At 36.9% G+C, this 25166-nt stretch overlaps 2 protein-coding genes across 3 annotated transcripts; both read left to right on the top strand.

Moving 5' to 3' along the window:
• Window positions 1-1190: 1190 nt before the first annotated feature.
• Window positions 1191-12423, top strand: retreg1 (reticulophagy regulator 1). Of its 2 annotated transcripts, none has more exons than XM_058762322.1 (9): window positions 1191-1599; window positions 2359-2471; window positions 2601-2631; window positions 8330-8456; window positions 8834-8918; window positions 9225-9347; window positions 9848-9918; window positions 10075-10198; window positions 11321-12423. In XM_058762322.1, the coding sequence occupies exons 1-9, from the start codon at window positions 1346-1348 to the stop codon at window positions 11776-11778; spliced, it is 1386 nt and encodes a 461-aa protein (XP_058618305.1). In that variant the 5' UTR covers window positions 1191-1345; the 3' UTR covers window positions 11779-12423. The 2 variants fall into 2 exon arrangements, with proteins under 2 accessions (XP_058618305.1, XP_058618312.1); XM_058762329.1 differs by having other exon boundaries at window positions 1196-1599; window positions 2359-2465.
• A 5232-nt stretch (window positions 12424-17655) lies between these two features.
• Window positions 17656-20755, top strand: and2 (actinodin2). Its single transcript, XM_058757235.1, has 4 exons — window positions 17656-17719; window positions 18440-18484; window positions 19151-19299; window positions 19451-20755. The coding sequence occupies exons 1-4, from the start codon at window positions 17656-17658 to the stop codon at window positions 20753-20755; spliced, it is 1563 nt and encodes a 520-aa protein (XP_058613218.1).
• Window positions 20756-25166: the final 4411 nt, after the last annotated feature.

The following is a 25166-nucleotide window of genomic DNA, read 5'->3' as shown; positions in this document are numbered from 1 at the left end:
AAGCTCTTTGATTCTTTTTCAAATGGAAAAAAAAAGTATTGCTTTTGAGTTTCACAACACTGGCATTCAAAAGCAGCAGAGATAAGTGCTACTGTAACACTTGATACCGTAATGATATTAACTTAATGATAAAGTGATATAATTAAATACAGGACAATTGCTTTAATACTTATTAATGTAGTTTTTTTTTTTTTTTTTGCCTTTTTACTGAGATATATTGATCAGCTGACAAGTCGATCATCTGCTTAATTTCTGCGTGGTGCAGTAATGTTCATAATGTGTTCATAACAAGACCCCAATCTAACATTTTGATAGTGTTGCTACTGGCTTTGACCATGCAGTCAAGATTAAATGTCAATCATGTTTTATTTTCTGAAATTGACATTTATACTCAATTTATATATAGCTAAATAAATAAGCTTTCCATTGATGCATGGTTTGTTAGGATCAGACAATATTTGGCTGGGATACAACTATTTGAAAATCTGAAATCTGAGGGTGCAAAAAATCTAAATATTGAGAAAATCGCCTTTAAAGTTGTCCAAATGAAGCCCATAGCAACACATATTACTAATCAGAAATTCAGTTTTGATATATCTATGGTAGGAGATTTACAAAATATCTTCATGGAACATGATCTTTATTTAATATCCTAATGATTTTTGGCATAAAAGAAAAATGGATAATTTTGACCCATGTATTGTTGGCTATTGCTACAAATATACCCCAGCGACTTAAGACTGGTTTTGTGGTCCAGGGTCACATATAGGCCTATGTTACAACTTCACGACATTAAACAGCAGAACAACGTAGGAATAAGAGATGTTAAAAATAATAATAATACTTGAATAATATTTTAATTTTATACTTTTATATTATTATTATTTTTTATTTCCACTGCAAGTGGCTGTTTACAAGCACTTTACACAGTAATGTACACTGCGCCCTAGTGGTTAAAGAGCGTATAAAGCTCATTCATATTTTGTCTTCGAAAGAAATAAAATATCAGATTATCTAGCCTACATATGACCGTGAAAGAGGAATGTAGGCTAAAGATGAAATATTTTTCAAAGCTTCAGAATGATGGCTGATGATGAATAGAAGAAAACAACGCAATATGAACGAACTCAAACAAAACGTTGATTTGGCTGTAATTTCGAGCAACGAGCTGCATGCAGAGGTAGCCAAACCCAAAACCCAGAGAGCAGGTGGACAGGCGCACAGCTGACTGAACGATGACGTAAGGGTTCCCAACAGCAACCCGGGGCTGCCTCTGAGTGACGTCAGCGACTAAACAACAACAAAATAAAGAGCAGCTGGCAGCGCGCGAGGAGCGGGCTTTGCTATGGCTAATCAGGGTGGATGCGACAGCCTGGGTGCTTCAGAGGTGGAGCCGGTGGGAAAGAGCGCCGGAGAGACTTCCTCCAGATCACTCAGCTCAGGTGGAGGAGGAGAGATGGCGGAGAAAGAGGAAGAGCAGCCTTCGGGAGTCCGACACCCTGCAGACACTTATCCTCTGTGCCGTACATCAAAGCTGATTAACTGGAAAAGACCATTATGGACTTCCGCTTTCTTCGCAACTACAAATATAGCGTTTTGGTGAGACACATGACGCAGCATATTTTTATTACATGCAGAATGTATAAATGCAAATATCACATTTTCTTTAAGACACTGTGATGTTGAAGTTTAAATTAAATATTGCAGTAATGGATCGGTCTTTATCGCTTTGCAATGCTCTACATTTGTCTGCTTAATTAAATCAGCAGGCCTGTATTTTTTTTTTTTTTTTGTAGTCTGGCCCTAAGGCATTTTCCTTTGACCATTTTCTCTGTAGGCTATCTGTGGTTGCGCTGGACTTCACTACAGTTGTATTGCTATTCGTACTGTGGTGGACCTTTTGTTCTAGTGACAATTGTTTCTTTTGCATAGAATGATGCACAGACTTTGAAAAATTTAAATTTTAAAATTCGACATGCCTTTGCATTTCCCTACATGCACAAAAGTTGTCAATGTATTAAAGGCATTCTTGTTGTGGCATGTGGATAAATATTGTATTTGGGTTAACAAGGCTTTATTTGGAGTGCAATTAGGAATTAGTGTCACCCTCAAAGCACATGATTTTACGTAACTTGTAATTCGAATGAATAGAAATAATAATAACCACACTTGAGCATGTAGTTTTATTGTTTTAAAAGGTATGATGAAAGGTCTTAGATAATTTTACAGCTTTTATATAAAAAAACAAAACAAAACAAGCACTATATATACGAAAGTGATAGATAGATGTCTGTTGACTGTAACTGTGCACGTGATTAAAGATGGGAAACCTAATTGTTGTTGGTTTTTTCCATGCAGGTTTGTGTCCCTTAGTCCCTGTCGGGTGTTCAGCCTCATCTCCATGTGTGTGGCTCTCTTAGTTATGATACAGCTGATGAGAGATGTGGCTCTTTCCAGATCAAGAGGTGTGGGTTCGTTTCATCTCATTATATTCTAACGTGTCTGACTGTTGTTACTGTTGTCATAAGAATAGAAACAAATGTTGATATGGTGTCCATCACGAGTGTAGATCCCATTGATGTTTATTTTCCTACTTACAGGAGCCGCTCTATGGAAGAGTATGACAAGCAGGTAAACACCTATTCAAATCAAGTGTCTTACGCTCACCAAGGCTACATTTATTTGATCAAAAAACAAAGTAATTATTACAAGTAAAAAACTGTTCTATTTTAATATGTTTTAAAATGTAATTTATTTCTGTGATGGCAGAGCTGAATTTTCAGCAGCCATTACTCCAGTCTTCAGTGTCACATGACCCTTCAGAAACTATTATAATATGCAAATTTAGTGCTCAGAAACATTTCTTATTATTTTTGTTGAAAACCGCTATTTTGTGTTTTTGTGGAGACACCTTTTAAATGATTCTTTAAGGAACAAAAATATTTGAAATATAATTTTTGCAACATTTGCAGAATAAAAGTATTAATTTCTTAAAAAGTCATACTAACCCCAAACTACTGAACTACTTTTTTATTAATTTGTTTAATAAACTGAACTTTACAGCGATCACCATATATTTTTGTCATTTTGAGAAAAAGAGCAGCCTTTACGTTCACTAATAATTCCTTTTGCATATGAGTTTGAAACAACATGACATAATTTTTAATTTAAAGCAAATAATCTACCTACAACAAATATGCAAATAGTTATTTTGGTAGTTGCGCTGAAAATGTACTTGACTCAAAAATTTGAGGGGGGCACACATCTGAAATGTATTTATAAAGGTGTTTTTATCGTAAGTCTTTTCCATTCATCAGCTACAGTCCAGTCTGTAGCCACTAGAGGGCGTCCTATACCTCTTATTGGCATTATTGATGACATACAGCAATCCATAAAGCCTGTCATGTGAGTTAAGAGATGTCAGTGAAATCCAGTGCTTCTGTGAAGGAGCTGTTGTGAGATCAAGACTAATTAAGAAATCTAACAAGGCACTCCTGACCTTCTTGAAACTTAGAAATGTACAACACTGGTAACCCTTCTCATGCAGTAGTTTGAAGAGTGTGCCCAAGTGAACCAAGATTATATAATCAATATTTACGTCAAATCTTTGCATATGAGAACATTCAAAAGTTGGCCTAAGTTTGTTAACGTATTGGATTAGTGGAACGCTTGATGAATTTATCCAATACTGCTTATCAATGGCCTTCGGCTTTCCATTATTTTAATCCGGTTTGCGTCGTGCTGTACTCTGACCGAAGTTTCCCTGTCATTGTTTACATGCTTATGGTAAAAACAAATGCAGTGGCACCATTGTGCTCCAGTGGGTGAGATGCCTGTGTAGTAATCTTCAGTGTGGTGTTTATGTGAGACGGGCCTCATTAAAACCTTGGGTACTTGACCAACAGCTGCTGGATTGCCTCAGCTTGTTCATTTCTGCCAGCTGCTGTTGATGCGAGTCCTGTTCCAACAGTTGTCTTCACCCGGATCTTCACTCTGACCCCTTTGCCCCCTGTCCTCCCATAACTGTGGGATTAAAGAGCTTTCTGTCGTGCCCTACTTTTTGTGTTTTGTTTAGTTTTTTCATAAAGTTACTTTATATTTAAAGTGTGATGATGGTAGTTTCACATTAAGAATGTCTGTTATTTTTTTTATGTTTTTATGAAAGTTCCAACAGACGTCATGTGGTAATACAAATTTAGTTACTATTTCTTACTAATATATTTGCAATAATTTGTACTAATGTTGCATCTGTTGTGGTGAAACGCTTTGTTTATCTGTACATTGTGACGTATGCACTGGAGTGGGTTGTTGTTTTCCTGTGGAAGTATGTCGTGTTGTGAAACTTGAGTTTATGTTTCAGACTGGGTGGCATGGCGAGTAGAATGACACAGCCATTTGTGCGCTCAAGAGTGATGGTAATCCTTTCTTGCATTTCCTCGCCATTCTTATTGGGAGGACTTTGGAGGGTCCCAACCGAGAAGCCAATCACATCACTGGATACTAACTAACAAAGGGTGTGTCTGGACACTCAGTGGCCCATTGGAGGAAGGCTGAGTGAGGGTTAGATGACTGGTATTATTTGTTCACTGACCAACTGACCAGTCATGGTCCTTTCGTCACGGTCAAATGACCAAACCATAATAATAGATAGAATGATATAAACAAAGATGGGATATAAATAATAAAGATGACCGTTACTGTCGGTATATACAGGGGAGACTAGGCATGTTTTTACACTTTTTACTCCCATTCTCTGGGAATGTAATTTTTTGAAAGTCAGTTTCTATATATATCTATATATATTGAAGTCTTGCATAGAAAAAAGTTGTTGAACATGTCATTATTAACAAAGTAAAATGGTTTAGTTTATTTATGTAGTCACATGCTGGATGTTTAAGCAAACCATACTGGGGTAAGCAAAATGTAAATAATAAATCGAGTATGAAAAGATAAAATGGCAAAAATGTAAAATATACAAAAACAGCAAACTATTGACCAAATTTTTGACCATTTAAAACATGTAAATAATTATGAAAAACAATCAAAGTGTGACAACCTGTCCCAAAAGGACATCTGAAAATTAAATATTTAATTGATAAGTTGTATAATTTTATACCATTTAAAACACAGGTTAATAATAATAATAATTTAAAAAGTGCTAATCTGCCCCAAATGGATGTTTATGACCAAAAAAAAAAAAAAAAAGAATACATTTTTTTTATGATTTTATAAAATAGAACAAAAATGTGAAAACCTGTCTCAAATGGACATTTTTGAAATATACATTTTTTTAAACGCATGTAAATTATAATAATAATAATAATAAAAACAATAAAAATGTGACAACCTGCCCAAAATGGACATTTACAAAAAAATACCCTTGTCCTGAGAACATTTCTAAACTCTACTTTCATGATATAGCTGACTCTTGTCTAAATGTTTGCTAGTGCAGTTTTATTATTTATTTGTTTAATGATATTTATACTGTATAATATTTACTTGTATATGTTGTGCTAAAGAAGCTCTATATTTAAAATATAATTGACGTATAAATAAATGTAACATCTCTTTAAATATAATGAGATTTTTAACAGTAATTCATTATATATCGGTGAGATTAACAGAGTGAGGAAACCGTGGATAGTTATTGTGATGCAAAGGAGTTTTTTTGTTATGAGACCCATGTTCCTGCATGGAGATCATTTTTCATTGAGAAAAATTTGAGTAATTTAAAATACTCTTCTGAGAGGGTCTCATTCCGTGAAGAGGGGGTATTAAGGGGGTATTATGTGGTGTGTCTGTACGTGTGTGTGTTCATGCCCCAGCACTGTCAGTCTGATGCCTGCTTGTGGAATGCTATGTGACTGGTATTTTTAGACCTGACTGGTTGAAATAGTGAAGCTCAGGCCTTGGTCAACATAAACACTAGCTAGTGTGGCTTCGTGCGACACTTCATTTGTGACTCTGTCTGAACTCTGGAACTTATCACTGACACACTCACCTTCTGACTTACCTGAACGCCTTTCATGTTGAAACCTAGAAATTTTGAGATGACTGCTGAAGGCCGTGGATCAGCACTGAGGTAAAATAAATAAATAAACTATTGAAGAAATTGGTACAAAGACAGAGGTTGTTAACTTTGAATACTAAGAATCAGTGTTATGTGAATTATACCTGACTAAGTGGCTTGGTTTGGGTTGGTTTGTTTTGTTTATATGACTTGGATATTTATTTTGTCTTTTTTTTTTGGAAAAACATGTTATTTTAATCAAGTGATATTTGTCTTTGTTTTAGTCTTACTCGCATCGCAGTTAGGTTTGTCATGTTTCAAATGAGCTTTTTCCTAATTATTTCAAATGTCAGTCATCATACATCAGATGCATCTGGGGCTGTGTGGTCTCCATAGTGACCCTTGTTTTGGAACATTTGCTTGGGGGAAGTTCATGTCGATTGTCAAAAGTACTTTTATAGGTATCGATACGTGCATGTACACCACACAGCCATGGAACCTGTCAGTCATGTGTGATGAAGTGAACGTGAACACAACAGACAAGCTAAAAACATTGTTAAAGTACTGCAATTGCCAATGCCAAGGGTCCTTTTACCCTTATTTTACAAATTAAGAGAGACAATTGATTTTCAGTGGCATTCCCCAGCTGTTTGTTTTGGGCTATTTTAGTGCTCTGTCTCTGGGTCTGTTTGAGTGTCAGACAAGTAGCTTTCATTGTTGTTTTAGCGATTAGCATGGGAGTCAGCTAGTCGAGTGGTTTGGTTTTCAAAATCCAGAGTCACCTGTTGTTGGCATTTACAGAGATATTAGAGGCTTTTCTACACTTTCTTTGGTTTTAAAAGATTTTTGACTTTCTTGAGGCAGCAAACTTTATTTGGTTTTCACATAATAACATTTAGCAGTAGCAAGCATGCCATGCGGTATGATTTCAAATAGCGTTAACTATCAAACACCACATAGTGTTAGTCAACACGCAGATTTCCCGAAAGATGTAACAAAAGATATCATCTGATGAAATCTCTTAACACTTGTGAGCATTACACCTCATTGATTTCCAGTCGTCAGCTCTGGTCTGGGTTGGGCAAGCCTGAGCTCATTTTCTCTGGCACTTTCGCTTAGATGGTGAAATGCTAATGTGAGCTCTGTTGCCTCATAGTCACATGCTCCCCATGCGCTCTGTTTAATAGGAAACCTCCGGTGGGGAAACATATCGGTGTAATGTTGGAGGTGGTTTATGACCTTTTGGAGGAAATGGATCTGTAGGAGAGTTCCTAATTGCATGGGTTGTGTGTAGCATGTTTTTGGGGTCAATCTGTTTGTTTGAAGGATTTCGACATGTACTTTGAAAGTTTTGACATATAGGCCTAGGTGGCATTGTTTGGTTTGTTTTGGAGATGGGAAATATAGAGCAACAGCTGTGAGGGGATGGGAGTAGGGCGCATAACCACAGATAAAGGGCATTAACAAGCCGCCTGTTAATAGATGCCAAGAAATTCCCCTGTTCTGAAATTCATACTAATTCATTCAAAGCCAAATGTTTGACCAAAGAAATATGTACTTGACTTTTTACTTGATGTTGTTATTATTAGCTGGCTGCCCATGATTTATTTTTAAAGCTGACTTACATAATACTTTCTATGAAAGTGAACTTTCCATGTAACATCAAATGTGATTTAAGCTCATCGAAGAGTCCCAGTGGGCTCAAGGAATAGCGATTTATGTAATTAAAAATATGTTTGTCGATTGTAAGTTGTCGGTTAAGGACCTGAATAGATTGATATGTAATCATTTTAAAACAATCTATCACTTCAAATAAGTGAGGTCAATTTTTTCAATGTGCAGTAATTCCCTCATTTATAAACCAGGCATTTTCAGGGTGCCTCCTTTTCAGTTATCTCATGAACCCATTTTAGATATTATAAGAATCCTCTTGTACATTTCTGCAGTCATCACTCAGACTCTGATAGCGCAAGAATCTGCCTTCAAGGCATACACACTGTATAGCTAATGCTATAGACACTGACATCCATTTATTAAAATGGACTAAGGTCTACATTTTAATTCTTTCCATCCTCCATAACATAAATGTACATGTCGTGTATAGTGTATTGGCATCTTGTGTCATATCACAGTTCCAGAGGTTGGGAAGAGGCCACTACAAATATATAGCAGCATATGTGTTCAACAGATATGCAATGATAAATAAAGAAGTTTACATTGTTTGATTGAATAAATGAATATGTGCTTTTTCAAAAAGGGTCGTTTTTACTTCTGGTTCAACTTTAATGATTGTTTATGTTACTGGTCTTTTAATTGTAGCTGGGAGATCATTGATTCTGTCCAGGAGGGCAAGTCTGGATCAGGATCTCCATTTACAGACTTCTGGACGAGCCTCAAGCTCTTCATTGAGGAGACTTCCTCTTTTAAGCAGCAGAATCCAGGCAAGGTATGGACAGATTTAGTTTTTGCATAATGTACCCTTTTTTACATTAAAATGTAGATTGTAGGTGAAAATTTGTATAAATGTGTGTGTATATAGGGAAACCATATATATGGGGTATCATGTCAAGTCTTAATTTCTTCTACATTTTCCCCATTTTAACCACCATAAACACATATATGTGTGTATGTATGTATATATATATATATATATATATATATATGAGAGAGAGAGAGTTTTTAAAATGTTTATAAAAGAATTAACAAAATTATATTTAAAATAGATTTAGTGCATAGCATGTCACATTGCGGTTTATTAACTCTCCAAAAGTATTTTATGTCAGCTATACTTTTGCAACTATCCTTTTTTGTGTCTCATTGCAGTTCTGTCTGCTGGTGTGCAGTATGTGTTCTTTTCTTGCAATACTTGGACGTTACATTCCAGGGGTTGTTATTTCATACATCTTAGGTAAGTGCCAAATTAGGTCCTACACAAAAAAAGATGTTAATTAATAGTTAAAAGTCTTTGTACAACTGATTGTAACCATGCTACTATTGGCTAAGGTGAGCATAGCCTTTCCTGGATTTACCTCCAGCACACTCGAGAACATCCAACAGTCTGTTTGTCATGTGATAGTGGATTCCTAGTAATGTAACCATGACGATATTCCCACTCAGTCTCTGGTTTCTCTTTCTTCCTAGCAGTCAGCAGGTTCATAAACACACTGGTAAGTGTGACACGTACATTAATAGTTTCTACATCTGTTTACTCCAGTGCTGGGCATTTTTCTCTGGCCTTTGGTGTCGTCACATGAGTTTGGGATGTGGTTGGAACCAGTTCTGCAGAAACTGGACTTTGGAGTGGGCGAGTTTCTTCAGAAAATAAAGGAGAATCATGGTACGTCTCAAATACACGCATAGAAAATGACTGAATTTTACATTCCAGTGTAGCTTGACCCCCAAAAATAAATGTTTGTGGAAATAAAGCATAAAAATTTGAAATTATGCCTGGCAGTTAACTCAAATAAAAATCAAAAGCTCAAAAATAAAAATAAAGCTAAATGTAAATATTTAAAAATAAATATAATTAATTTTTTTTTTAAATAAATACGATAATAGTATATAAATAATGCTTTATGGGAGCTCATAAGTGACTGATTTGGAGCGCACCACACATTTAGCATTATGAAAGGGTGACTCATTTGATTGAATTCAATGGAGTTTGGCATTAGCATGACAAGCTAACAAGGCAATACACTAATAAGCATATAAAACATAGTACACTCACATTTTTACATTACACTGAAGTATGTTTATCGATTCTGTTTGGTTTTAAACGAAATATTTAATTTAAAGTCGTGGCTGACTTGCATTCTCCATATTCCTTTCCCACTTAAGAGAAAAGGATACTCCAGTCACAAGCCAAGAGAGAGAGCATTGAAGCAGATCTGTCTGCACTTTTCCCCAAGGTCAGTGAGCTGCCACACAACTGGCCAGATACTGTTACTCACACTGATCGTGTGCCACTGAAGACTGTGAGGGCTTTAGGATATGACAATAATATTACAATATACATATGTCCATTTTCTGTCTGTGTGTGAACTGATATTGAGTATCTAATACAGATGGACTCCACCGTGTGCAAAGAGCTGTCTATATCCGACACAGAGGTCTCTGAAATAACATGGACAGACAATGGCACCTTTAACCTTTCAGAGGGACACACACCTCAGACAGAAAACTCTGAAGGTAAGCTCTCTTACCTTTTCCAGAAATATATAGATATAAAATATGTGTCATATATGGGTGATTTGCCAGGTCTAAATATAGTCTAAATATAACAAATGATACAGATAGACCATACATAACAAAAGAAACATGCAAACTAGCTGCCAGAAACTGGTGTGTGTGTGTGTGTGTGTGTGTGTGTGTGTGTATATGTATGTATGTAGTTTATTATTCACTATTAATTATTTGCTTATTAGCATGCATATTCCTGGCATATTGGCTGTTTAATAGTACTTATTAGGCACATATTAATGACTTATTCTGCATGACCATATTCTACATCCCTTAATCCTACCCAATACCTAAACTTAACTACATTACTAAATATTAATAAGCAGCAAATTAGGAGTTTATTGAGGTGAAAACTCTTAGTTAATAGTGAATATGTGTTCCTTAATCTAAGGTGTTACCTAATTTATCATTCCATGAAATATTAAGCAGCACAACTTTTTTCAACTGATAACAATAAGAAATGTTAAATGTTGCTTGAGCAGCGAATCAGCATATTGATTCCTTAAGATTTTTCTGAAGGATCATGTGACACTGGACTGGATGCTGAAAATTCAGCTTTACTATCACATAAATAAACTGCATTTTAAAATACTAAATACATTTTTTTTTAAAATAAATAATGCATTATACAAAAAGTGATTTAAAATTGTAATAATATTTCACAATATTAATATTTTGATAAACTGTATCATTAAAAAAAATCATGCTGACCCCAAACTTTTGAACAGTGGTATTAACTGTATACTATATGTTAGTATACTATAAATAAATATATACTAGTACACTGGAATCAATTAGTCATCACCATGTTGTGATTTATAAAAAACGAGATTTAAGAATTGAATGAATGTCATGCTTCTATATTGGAAAGCCGTTTTTATGTATTAGAGCCGTTTGTGTATTATAGCATTACGATAGATGTATGTAATGTCTAAAACCTTGATAACTTGCAGTATATAGTTTTGAGGCATTCAGTAATAGATATTATACCAAATTGTATTCCAGTTGAATGTGTATATATCTCATTGTTTTTTAAATGGGGGCATTTTCTATATTATCTATTTGATACAGACTCAGACCGGCGAAGTGACGAGGAAGTCTTCACTGGTGGACTACCGGAGTTTCCCTCCTTGGACAATGGCTTGGGAACAAATGGAGATGACGACGAAGACCTGAGCATCGGGATGCCCACCCCTCCAGCCCATCCCAGCAGGGTCGGGTCCACACAGTCAGAGGAGGAACCCGTGGCCCAGGCCCTGGAGGTTGTGCAGAGGCTGGCTGGAGACGTAATCACGGCAGCAGTAACCGCGGCAATGCAGGAGCGCCTGGAGGCGGCTGTAGCGCCTGCGCTGGTCCAGGCCCTGGCCGAGGAATCGGACAGCGAGGCGGAGGACTTTGAGTTGTTGGACCAATCAGAGCTGGAACAGCTGGAAGGCGAATTGGGGCTGAACCGCTCGAGCCGTGCAGAAACGTCTAAACCTAGCAAACCCTCTTCAGGCTTTCTGTCCAAACTACTGGGGCGCCAATGATTTTATTCAGAGGGGTTCCGCTTCCCTCTGTGATGGGATGTGGGTGGGAGGATAAATGTCGGGTTAGCAGGGAGAGGTCCAGAGTAATGAAGGTATTCCATTGTTTTACTTTGCTAGTGTGATTCAGTTGTTTAACTATAAAAACAAAGTCATCTGTGGAAGGAGGCTATTTGTGTATTTCATGGGGAAGGTGATTGTGGCTGGTTTTGGCGTAGCTCCATCTCAGTGGGTCATCGGAGGAAATAGTTTTCACAGTGTTTCCTGTCAACCTCCAACCCGCCAATGACCAGAGGGTTATGGACCAGAGTAAAGTCATTTGTTTAGCTGTTAAAGGTGTGGTAGATGCAGGATACTCCATATTTTGCTGCCAAATATTATTTCTTTTTTCAACTTCACATAATTACTCATAAAATAAAGCTTCATGGCCAAAGAGTACTATGGGCCTCCCACTAACTGACAATCAGGATAGCACTAATAAGCAAACAGAAACACCTTGTAGAGAAGTGCGCACGTGACAAATATGTATTTTTATTTGAAATATTTTTTTCTAATTTTTTTGTATTTTTCATGAAGGATTTTTGAAAAGCTGGTGGTCTTAGTGTAATTTGCATGGGTAGTCACGTTTTAGACTTTTTTTTTCAATTTGCACCTTCTTTTAGAGTGAACCAACTAGGCACTAGAATACATAGGCATCAAAGTTGAACAGATTATGATTTAGATTTGTATGAATATTCATCAAATAGTGCTTAAAGGGATGTTTTAGACTCCACTGACTTTCATTTTATAAACAAAAACAGTTACACGGAATTTTATCTTTTGTGTTCCACAGAACTCACATAGGTTTTGAAAAACATGAAAGTGAGTAAATAACAATCATTTCTGGGTGAACTCTTTCTCTTTAATGTACAAAAAGAACAAAAAGTAAAATGTATTTAATCCCCAAGAACAATGTAGAGAGAAGACAATTGTACTTTTAGTCAGTCTTATAAATCAAAATGTCTCTTTGGGGATCATTATCTGCTTTCTGTGAGAAAGAGAGTAGTCTTTTATCAACTGACCCATTATTCATAATTGCCTTTTCATCAATGTAAGTACATATAACCAAGACTGTTTCTGTTCACAGTGTGGTGCTTGGTGTGTATCTAAATTTAGTGTTTCTAACAAACTTCTGATGTATTATGAATTTTGTTTTGAGATGTATCAAACGCTTTCTCTAACACATTGGCTGAATAGGAATTTCTGCCAGTCACTATAATGACTGCTATCCAAAAATGATTCTAATCAGTGTCTGAGCACTTTTTTTTAATTTAAATATATTATTTATTCCTATATATCTCTCCTGTTAGATTGCTGCCACGCACATATGATTGCCTTTATATGCCTGTGCAAGTTTGTCTGTCAGAGCGGAAGAGAATAAGCAAAATATAGTCGTATAAACAATCTCCAGAATGTAATTAAAACCGTACAATTCAAAATTGTGGTTTTTGTCATTATTCTGAATGAGGTGACTTTAAAACAATCCTAAATGAGGATTCATAGGGTTCAAATTTCACATTAAAAATATTTTTTTCTTACAATTATCACTAAATATAATATATATGTTTATGTAAAGCATATAGTTATTACTTCTAATAATTATTAAGAAATTAAGGACTTAAAATTTTGACTTTTCATATTGTAATGGTAATTTTGGAATGGAAAAGCTCAAGTTCAGTTTATTTATAAAGCACATTAAAAACGGCCACTTCAAAGGCTCAGTTATAAAAGATATAAATAATTAAATTGTAATAATAATGTGTATTGGTAATTGTCACCAAATGCATGATGAAACGGATAGTAAATGTATTCACTATCATTATATCTAGTTAGTCAACTAAATTTGTTTATTTAAATGTAGCTAAAATAAATTGATTGCAACCACTTACCTTAAAAAATTTACCTTGAAGTAAATTCAATGAATCATTTTTTTTCAGTGATACTATTTAATTATGAGCTGTTTTCACTGTTTGTAGGTTTACCAGGTAAAGGGGAGGAACAGTCCTCCTCATAAATCTGACACTTTTAAACAGCACCCCATGATTTACTCGTAGTCCACCTGTAAAGCGCACCATCCATACATCACCTAAACTTTTCCTCAAGTCAGCGGAACAAAATAAAGTCAGGTTTCAAATGTGTATGATTTATGCTCATCACTATGCAGGACTTCATCCGGTGCACATGAATTAAACCCATCAAACAGGAATTAAAGTGCTACATTTTGAACTATAACTCATTTTTCAAGACTAAATATTATGACAGCTTTTTTATGAGAGATGTTTATAATTACATGCTTAAAGCAGATAAAAAGAGCAACGCCAATATTTTCAGTAACGTTCAGTCTGAACAAATGTACAGGTTATAGCTAAACATACTGAAACAATTAAAAAGAAACTCTTCCATAATTTTGCATCTGGTGGTCCTTTAAAAGATTCAGGCCCAGCAGGAGATGTTTTTACTACCGCACAATTTCTTTATGAAGTGAGTGGCTTAATGTGGTGTGATTTGTGTCTCAGGGCCAAAATAAAAATCAAAGAAGCCACAACATTTTTTTGCCACACATTCATTTGTTCTGAATGTTCCTCAAAGAAAGAGAAAAATGAAAAAAGATTGTCTGCAAAGTATGACAGACCTGCTGTATTACTTTGCTTATCACAATATAAATACAGATAACCATATAACAAAAGGTTTCTTAAACATATGTGACCCTGGACTACAAAACCAGTCTTAAGTCGCTGGGGTATATTTGTAGCAGTAGCCAACAATACATTGTATGGGTCAGAAATATCAATATTTCTTTTATGCCAAAAATCACAAGGATATTAAGTAAAGATCATGTTCCATGAAGATATTTTGTAAATTTCCTACCGTAAATATATCAAAACTTCATTTTTGATTAGTAATATGCATTGCTAAGAACTTAATTTGGACAACTTTAAAGGCGATTTTCTCAGTATTTAGATTTTTTTGCACCCTCAGATTTCAGATTTTCAAATAGTTGTATCTCAGCCAAATATTGTCCGATCCTAACAAACCATACATTAATGGAAAGCTTATTTATTCAGTTTTCAGATTATGGATAAATCTCAATTTCTAAATATTGACACTTAAGACTGGTTTTGTGGTCCAGGGTCACATATTATTTGTATTGATTTATCTTAATATTTTAATGTCATTGATTCAGGTCACCCATGTCACATTGAAATATGTAAAATTATACATGACAGATTCAGTTACTTGTCCTTTCTGGCATGTAAATTGCATGGTGTCATACACATCATTTCTGTTTCCTTTTTTCTTACATGAAAACAAGCCTGAATTCTTTCTAGAAAGGCCTTTAGTTTTGGCAGAAATGTAGCTATTTTACAAGCATCTCATTCAGAGAAACCAGAGATGTAGTTCATCGCATTGACTGTATATAGACACATACAGTTTGACAACCAGAAACTGTCAGCTTGTTCTGAACAACAACATTTGAAAATAAGCTTGAAAAGAGAGTTTGTGATATACTTTTAAGAAAAATACCACTTGGTTCAATATTTTGATATTTACACATTTTTAGGTGTGACTTAAGTCTGAATGCATTTTGGAGCCGTTGTATGTGTGGAAAGAAAGGAAAAGTGCTCTGCCCTATTTCCAGGTGAGAAGATGTGAAAGCTGGCTTGTCTCAAGTCTCATAAAACTCTACAGAGACACACAGGTGAACTGTGAAAAAAGAAATAAAAAAGCATAACTCCTCAGAGTTTTACCGCCTTGACCTTTCAGCCACACTCGTTCTGTCACAAGTTAAACAAAAAATCACTTATTTCACTAAAGATATTTGTGGAAAGATTTGGTAAATATACTGTAGATACTAATAAAAAAATAGCTTCAGTGAAGGACAAATAATTTTTTTGTCTTCTAAGTGATTTTTAAACTCTTCCCTGGCGCCAGGTGTTTCAAAATTCTGAGCACATGTCACATTCTTCTACATGTGGTATGTTGAAATTATGAGGCCATATCGTGTTTGTGTGCTCAGCCGCTTCCAGGTTGGATTGCAGGTTTATGTGCTATGTAAAACACCTGTTTGCAGCAAGCCTGAAGTTTAATTATATGTGTAACAGTGGACATGCTGATCTGGCCATCCCATCGTCATGATGAATGGATCTTAGTGGACATTATTAAACATTCAGTCACATACAGTACAGTGCATGTTGCAGATGTCGTTTCTAAACCATAAGCAGGCAGCCACCATATAGCTTCAGCTATAGAGTTTTGCAGCCATATATGGTGGAAAGGAATCACCTGAAATGATATTTGACAGGCCCTCATTCTGATCTATGATGTTCTTGTCATAAAAAGTAGTCGGATCGTTAACCCAAACCTGATTTTTTTATAGCATCCTGTAACCTTCTGGCCTTCAGTTGTCTTCAGCTTCTTATGACAGTGGACGACACTTTCTGCTTTTCCTGTGGAATCTTTAGTGAGTGTGAAGAAACTGCCAGATAACACCTTCAAAAAGCTGCTGACAGGAATCTGCTTGTTTTTAACAGCATGGGTCTGGTTTTTAATTAGCTTACATTGCACAGCTTTCACTTTGCCATAGACTTTGCCAACTTTCTTGTTGTTAAATGATGTTTTCAGATTAATCATATTAAATAATATGTTTGCCTAAATAAATAAATAATAAATTTTAGAGTCATTTATTAAAAAAATAAAAAAATAAATTAAACATAAGCAAAGTATATAAACAGAGAATTCCATAGAGCTTTACTTTACTTTATAAATCTGCTTAGTACTGAGCAATACTGAGGATTCAGAAGTCATATAATTCATATGGCAGAATGGGGAGGAATGAAGGTTTTCTGTCATGTTTGTGTCTCAGTGGTAGATGTGGCACCTCATTCATCAATCACTAAAAGGTATTTCTTTGATTATTTCTGCATCCCTCCGGCTCCCTCTTCCAAGTTGGATCTTGCTGCTTTTCTTCCTAATTACAGGACTCTCATTGGTCAATGAGCTGATTTTGCAAGAGCCAATCCCAAAAAGGCTAACAGCAAGCTCCTGACATCTGACATGCCTTTTTTTCTTAATGATCATAGAGCACCTTAAAAATGTTGGCGTTCGCCACAGCAGTTCAGAGGTGCAGGGGTTGTGTGAAGAGTTCAGTACACCCCTTCAGAGCCCACCAGCAACTTAGGAGTATCTTCAAACATTTCTGCTAGAGCAGGTAAGTACTTTTGAAGATCCATTTTCTCATCCAGTTGACTGATACAGACAAAATATTCTTCAAAAATTAGGTGGAGGTATGAGCACTGGGAAAGTTTTTAAAATATATTTTTAATATCTATCTATCTATCTATCTATCTATCTATCTATCTATCTATCTATCTATCTATCTATCTATCTATCTATCTATCTATCTATCTATCTATCTATCTATCTATCTATCTATCTATCTATCTATCTATCTATCTATTTATTTATTTGTTTATTTGATAATCTTACATGGATTTCTATATGTGTTGTATTATTTATAATGTGTTTGTCCCCCCTCTCCATCATTGTACAATGTAAAAATTAAAAAGTGACAAAAGAAAATAAATGTACATACTATATTTTTCATAAGAATTATAGAATGTGAATTGCAGCCTAAAAACTAAATTGTACAACACATTATTTCAAGTTATAACAAATTATGCATGGTTTAAAAGATAAAATAGTAAAAAGTTCATTATTATTTAAGAATCAACTATTGAAAACCCCAATTGGCCAACCGTTATTTTGAATATTGGTTGGAAATGTCCCTGAAATGGATCACTTTCTCAGTTTCTGTTTTCAGGATTCAACTAATCAAGAAAAATGGCCAGACTAACATTATCTGTTATATTCTGTGGAATGGCTCTTGCTACTGTCTTCATGCCAGGTGAGAATCCATTTTGATCAAAAGAAAATATTATGTTATCCTGAATATTTAGCACAATTCAAATTTTGCTCAGTGTAAATCACTGTAGCATTATAAAGTATGGACCAAATGAAGCATCCATAAAACAAAACACATCTGGTTACTTTTACAGCAGAAACTTCACAGAGAAAACAAATGAGCATTGTGTATTGTTATTCTTTTTTGTGAACACCTTTGTGAAGTGAGTTCAGTAAGTTTCCATATAACATAGACCTTGTGATTATCAGCCAACTGTATATTTTCCATGAGCTATAAACATCTAAAGAGACCAACTGGAGATGCAGATGCAGATATATGCCATAAATAATGTTGCATGTACAGACCATTTTACATCCTTCATTTTATTTTACAGCAGTGGTAATTATGGCAGCAGCCTGTGGGCTTGTTCCTCAATCTCTTTGTACTTTAACAGGTACACTTGCAGGGGGTCCCGGAAGTTTAAGTCCCATTTTAGAGCACTTAGAGCTCTCAGAGAGCCGAGACAGAGCAGTAATCACTAGAATAAGACCCAGGCACCGCTGACGGGAAAAGTGCCTGCTGTGTGCACTCATAGTCAGTTGGCATTTTCCTTCATTTCAGAAGTGTGACATTTGGTTCATAACAATTCAATTTACTTTTTTCTTTCTTTTGTTTTCTTTGCTTTTTTTAAATTTATTTATTTTTTATTAACGTCTGACACAGACTTTCTGAATGCTGGTCCCGTAGGACGCAATGAAGAAGAGGATGGTGAGTTGGACTTTTTTGTGAAATTATATCATCAGCTATGCTGTAAAAGGCACTGACATCAAAGCTCAGATATGAGATAATGCCATTAAACATGAATCATTATGCTGCACACCTGCAAAATGGCAGTGGTTTATTGTCTCACATAAAACTTCTCGACATCTTGGCCCCAAAATAGAATATCCTTCTTCTAATTGTCATTTTAGGTTATACATCATAGTTATGGATTGTAAAACTAAGATTTCTTAAGAATTCAATCAAATCATCACAGATTTTTCCATATTTTATAATAATATTGAAGTCGTCAAAATGCTAAGTAATAAAATACACTATTGTAAGATTTTGATTAAATAAATAAATAAAATCAAAATACTGAGATGTTGTCTGAATATTATTTAAAGGGATAGTTCACACAAAAATGAATGAATGTCATTCCAAACCCATAAGACCTTTGTTCATCTTTGGAACACTAATTAAGATATTTTTGATGAACTCCAAGAGGGTCAGAAAGATCTTGGCTCTTGGATTTCATCAAAAATATCTTAATTTGTGTTCCAAAGATGAACAAAGGTCTTACTGGTTTGGAATGACATGAGGGTGAGTAATTATTGACAGAACTGTCCCTAAGTTTAAACGATGCTTACTTACTGTTGTCATGTGCTGGTTCAGCTATAGAGGGCGCTGCTGAGGTGAAGACAGACAGCAAGTCATCACTGAAAAAGCTGGTCCGTAGCAGGAGGAATGTTGCCTACTACAGGAGCCTGCCTGATTTCTGGGGCTGGTATAAATACTTCATGCAGACCAACAACCAGGAGGGAGTGAGTAGCCTTAAACGAAAACAGAGACTGCTAGCCACGCTCATAATCTTTTTGAGATTTTTCTGACTTCATGTAATAGTCCTATAAATAAGTCAACTTTCTTGAGAGCTGTTAATTTAAGAGTAATTAAATTAGCCCACTTTTGTTTCAGATTGAGGACATGGATCGCATGTACCTTGTTTACCTGCAGAACAAGCACAGAGTAGAAGAGGGACGCTCCTACAACCATCTCCTCACTCACCTGAGTGAAATTTACAAAGCCTGTGCCAACTCCGACGACCCAGACTGCATTGCAGAATCCACCAGTAAACCCAAAGCCAAGATGGTCATGCCTGTTCCTGTGAGGCAAGCTGCTGTGACAGTGTGCAACCCTTACCTCGACCCCTACTGCCTCTATGCTGTTAGACCAAAAGCTGCAGAAGAAGAACCTTCACCCGCCCCAGAAAAGGTCCCTGCTCCGATTCTGTCCCCTCTACTCCCTCTGCCTCTGAAGACCCTGCCAGCTTACTACCACGCTCCGGTCCTTGAGCCTTTCTTGTCGGCTGAACAGAGGGCGGAACTGTTGCGTATCTGCAATCCTTCAGACACAGAGTGTTTGCAGTACCACCTGCGTGCTGCTTACGGCTACAGGCCCTCACTTGGACCTCTGCCCTCCTATGCTCACCTTGGATGTGATCCTACCAAAGATCCTTACTGCCAGCCCAAGCTGGTGGCCAGATCACCTTCAGGTTTGTATCATCTGTACCCCACTTGTAACCCCGCCACTGACCCCCTTTGCGTCACGAATGCAGTTGCACCTGCAGCCCAAACTGGTGGGAACGCAGAAGCACCCAAAGAGCGGTTTTGCAACCCTTTGTTTGAAGAGGGCTGCAACCCCCTTACAGCTGCCAAACTAGCTAGACTCAATAAGCCTGTCTTGGAATACGCTCCAAGAGATGAGCCTGCGCCTCTCAACCTGGCCTGCGACCCTCGCTACGATCCGTATTGTCTGATGGGTGGAGCCGCTGCTCTCAGGAAACCCCCTCCGGTTCTCCCGGAGTTCCAGACACGTCACCACCTGGGCATCCGTGGGAAGACCAAGGAAGGTTATGACTGCTACATGTTCTACGACAAGGACTGCACCCCGGTGGAGAGCCAGGACTTGAGGGCAAGTGCTGCCAGTTCTAAACCAGACTGTCACCCGTACGACCCCAACTGTGGTAAGTTTGCTCCTCAGCTGTCCACTGGAGCTGAAGCAGCCAAGAGGGTCAAAGACGGCATCATCGAGCCCCATCCGGACTGTGACCCAGAAATCGATTACAACTGCCGTCTGCGCCGGGCAGAATCCGCAAGTGAAAAAAGCAAAGATGAGCCAGCCCAGCAAGAACAAGCTCTCCCTGAAAATGTGGCCCCTAAGTATCCAGTACCACGATTCGAGGACTTCCTGAGAGGCTATATGGGTGGCTACAAGAAATGAGAATAAAAACTGGAAGGGAACTTGCAAATTCAATCATGCTTATACACATCAGCACCAGTTAAGGTCTGTGCAAAAGAATCAATTCAGGATCATCTAGGAATAGTTATTGTATTGATGTTTTAGTAACTCTAGAGATGTCTAAGGTCTTACTTCTGTCTGAAATGTCATGTTGGGAAACAAATCCATATATTTGGGGGTTTTGTTAGTGGTAATGTGAAGCAATATATGTATTTATGTATTATATAATGTAGGGTTAGGGTACTTGAATAATACTTACTGATACATAAATCTGTATGGTAATTTTTCTCTAAATTTGTTATGTGAATTCTTGATATATATTTAATGTAGTTTCTACTTTGATAAAAACAATCTTTCTCTTCTGCATTTTATGTTTAATATTTTCAGTAAAAAATAAATGACTTGAATTAAAGCTGGTGTTTTTTTAAACATGCATTAACATCAAAAACATCACAACCGCTTCATATTTCAGTACAACAAAAAAATAAAAAATAAAGTTGCAATACAGAAATCTATGCATTTAAAATAAATTTTCTGAGTGTTACTACTGAAGTTCACATTACAAACTGTATGATTTACATTAAAGTGACAACACATGATATACAGTGAGGAAAATAAGTATTTGAACACCCTGCTATTTTGCAAGTTCTCCCACTTAGAAATCATGGAGGGGTCTGAAATTGTCATCGTAGGTGCATGTCCACTGTGAGAGACATAATCTAAAAGAAAAAATCCGGAAACCACAATGTATGATTTTTTAACTATTTATTTATGATACAGCTGCAAATAAGTATTTGAACACCTGTCTATCAGCTAGAATTCTGACCCTCAAAGACCTGTTAGTCTGCCTTTAAAATGTCCACCTCCACTCCATTTATTATCCTAAATTAGATGCACCAGTTTGAGGTCGTTAGCTGCATAAAGACACCTGTCCACCCCATACAATCAGTAAGAATCCAACTACTAACATGGCCAAGACCAAAGAGCTGTCCAAAGACACTAGAGACAAAATTGTACACCTCCACAAGGCTGGAAAGGGCTACGGGAAATTGCCAAGCAGCTTGGTGAAAAAGGTCCACTGTTGGAGCAATCATTAGAAAATGGAAGAAGCTAAACATGACTGTCAATCTCCCTCGGACTGGGGCTCCATGCAAGATCTCACCTCGTGGGGTCTCAATGATCCTAAGAAAGGTGAGAAATCAGCCCAGAACTACACGGGAGGAGCTGGTCAATGACCTGAAAAGAGCTGGGACCACCGTTTCCAAGGTTACTGTTGGTAATACACTAAGACGTCATGGTTTGAAATCATGCATGGCACGGAAGGTTCCCCTGCTTAAACCAGCACATGTCCAGGCCCGACTTAAGTTTGCCAATGACCATTTGGATGATCCAGAGGAGTCATGGGAGAAAGTCATGTGGTCAGATGAGACCAAAATAGAACTTTTTTGTCATAATTCCACTAAACGTGTTTGGAGGTGTTGTGAACTTTTATCTTCTACGAAGCAGAGACCAGGAGACGTTGGGATATCTTTCATCCAGAAGTTACTCTTTATTGAGAACTCTCTGCGCGTCGCTGTAGTCATCCAAGTCTAACTAAAAGCAGTGATACATTGTAGTGTATATACATTTAGGGGGCAGTGCTTAGGAATGGAAACAAAGCACCTGGGTGACTTTAAACAAAGCATGCAAATGAGAAAGACAGACCCAATCAACAACACTCGATTGCATTGATAATCCAATCAGTCTAACGATTCATGTCTGGGCCAGGGGGCTCCGAAATCCATTTGCAGAACAAAAGATTCGAGTCTGGCTCATTTGGCTCATTTCACTTACAATAGGAGAACAGGAACTGGCAGGGACCTCTTGCATCTGATGTAGTGATCTGACTCATGTCACCATTTGTCACCTTAAATGCTAAATACAAGGTATATAACTTCTTCAGTTTGTACACTATTACATTGGAATCTAAATTAAACATTTAAATAAATTTGTAATCCCACAGAGGAAGAAGAATGATGAGTACCATCCCAAGAACACCATCCCTACTGTGAAGCATGGGGGTGGTAGCATCATGCTTTGGGGGTGTTTTTCTGCACATGGGACAGGGCGACTGCACTGTATTAAGGAGAGGATGACCGGGGCCATGTATTGTGAGATTTTGGGGAACAACCTCCTTCCCTCAGTTAGAGCATTGAAGATGGGTCGAGGCTGGGTCTTCCAACATGACAATGACCCGAAGCACACAGCCAGGATAACCAAGGAGTGGCTCTGTAAGAAGCCTATCAAGGTTCTGGCGTGGCCTAGCCAGTCTCCAGACCTAAACCCAATAGAGAATCTTTGGAGGGAGCTCAAACTCCGTGTTTCTCAGCGACAGGCCAGAAACCTGACTGATCTAGAGAAGATCTGTGTGGAGGAGTGGGCCAAAATCCCTCCTGCAGTGTGTGCAAACCTGGTGAAAAACTACAGGAAACGTTTGACCTCTGTAATTGCAAACAAAGGCTACTGTACCAAATATTAACATTGATTTTCTCAGGTGTTCAAATACTTATTTGCAGCTGTATCATACAAATAAATAGTTAAAACATACATTGTGATTTCTGGATTTTTTTTTTTTAGATTATGTCTCTCACAGTGGACATGCACCTACGATGACAATTTCAGACCCCTCCATGATTTCTAAGTGGGAGAACTTGCAAAATAGCAGGGTGTTCAAATACTTATTTTCCTCACTGTATATCTGTTACAACAAAATAATGCATTGAATTATTAATATAATTTGAATCATGCAAATGCAGAATCAACACATAAAGTTGTTATGTGTTATGCAATGGCAGGCTTTAAAAAGGAGAACAAGAAAATAGACAAAGTCCAAACTTTAAAAAGAGATATCTTCTAAGGAAAAATAAATAAGTCATTCACAATATACAATATACAACTCACAAGTTACGTAGATCTACAATTATTATTTTGAACATATATATGCCTGCTGTAGACAGAGAAAAAGGTTTGTGTGGAATAGAAATGTCATTTATTCTAAACACCATATAAAAACACATTAAACATTAGTACCCAATATTTAAATTATTCACAACAGCATTCGGCCAAAAGATCCCTCAGGCAGATGAAAAATGAGTGCACTTGATAACTGTTTTAAAAGAGCTTGGCATGTCCGTATAGTAACACTAATGACTACTCACACAGACCGTGAACATGTTGAAATATGCATTAACTGCAAGTGCACTGTAAATATGCCACTCTCAGAAGGTCCCTCAGAGGACATATCTAACTAAAAAAGGAACTGATGAAGCACACAAAATACACCTAATACTTGGATTACCCAACTCACTCTCCTAGGGACACATGACAGATTTTATTGACACACTTCATTATGTCAGGCAACTTGAGTGCAAGAAATCAGTTGGGATATGTTACCCAAGTGCAGACTCAGCAGCTTTTCATTTCATACCTCTGGCACGTCTGTTGTGGTTCTTTCCTTACTGTCTAATTTGCCTTAGGTGGGCTTTGAGAGGGGATATAGCAAAGGCTACGAGTCTTTGAACTGTTGCTTAATGCCTCAGTCAGCATGAGTCCGGTTTGTGCTGACTGCACCTCTCCATGGCCTGCATACCTGCGGGACCAGCTGAATGTCATTAAGTGGATGGGAAAGGGCCCAGAATGGTAATGAGGGTAAATATGTCCTCTGCATAAGCAAACAGAAATTAGCAATGTACTTCTGTGCTCTGTATTCAGCAGTGCTGCAGAGTTTCTCATTTTAATTTGGTCAGTGAGTGAGTTTGTGTTTGAACTGCATTCTTGAAAGGGACTGTTACTAGATGAGCAGAAGATCTGGCCTTGAACAGAGATTTCAGTTATTTTGATTGCATTTCTATACAGTGAAATGTGGCCATTGAAAAGTTCTAAAGTTTAGCTTCCCAATAAATAAACTTTGACTTTGGCTAATGTTTGGCCCTAAAGGAGCTGCGTCTGACAATGATTTTCAAACCAGATGTTAGTCATATATCTACAGTCCTAAAACTGTCCATTGTAAGTTGCCTATGTACTCAAGGTAACCTTTTGACGAAATGAGAGATGCCCTAGTTACATGAACAGTTGTAACTACTTTAATCTCTCTGGGTGACATACTTACAGAACATTGATGACAGATTCTTTGTACTGAGCTTCAAATGAGAAAGTACGTCTTTGCCTTGCAGGGAAACCTGCAGAGGAAAAAATAACATCAATATAAAATGGCATGACTTAAGTATATGCTATTTATACATTCAGGTGTGTCTGTTCCTATAAACGCTGGAATTTATTTGCAGCTAAAGTGTTAGATTTGAATTTTAGCATAATAAAATGTTGTGCTTACGGAGGATGAAGAAGAAGAGAAGAT

This window comes from Onychostoma macrolepis, chromosome 02 (genome assembly GCF_012432095.1).
Source record: "Onychostoma macrolepis isolate SWU-2019 chromosome 02, ASM1243209v1, whole genome shotgun sequence".
NCBI classification, from domain to species: Eukaryota; Metazoa; Chordata; class Actinopteri; order Cypriniformes; family Cyprinidae; genus Onychostoma; species Onychostoma macrolepis.
Note: the sequence above shows the minus strand (reverse complement) of the source record. Positions and strands in the feature narration are given on the sequence as shown.

Bases quoted from the DNA above. Each gene is read 5' to 3' on its own strand.
- and2 (XM_058757235.1), top strand. From the start codon at position 17,656: ATGGCCAGACTAACATTATCTGTTATATTCTGTGGAATGGCTCTTGCT. The intron at 18,485-19,150 runs GTGAGTTGGACT...GTGCTGGTTCAG, and splicing joins ACGCAATGAAGAAGAGGATG to CTATAGAGGGCGCTGCTGAG. The intron at 19,300-19,450 runs GTGAGTAGCCTT...CTTTTGTTTCAG, and splicing joins AGACCAACAACCAGGAGGGA to ATTGAGGACATGGATCGCAT.
- retreg1 (XM_058762322.1), top strand. From the start codon at position 1,346: ATGGCTAATCAGGGTGGATGCGACAGCCTGGGTGCTTCAGAGGTGGAG. The intron at 8,457-8,833 runs GTATGGACAGAT...GTCTCATTGCAG, and splicing joins AGCAGCAGAATCCAGGCAAG to TTCTGTCTGCTGGTGTGCAG. The intron at 8,919-9,224 runs GTAAGTGCCAAA...TGTTTACTCCAG, and splicing joins TGTTATTTCATACATCTTAG to TGCTGGGCATTTTTCTCTGG.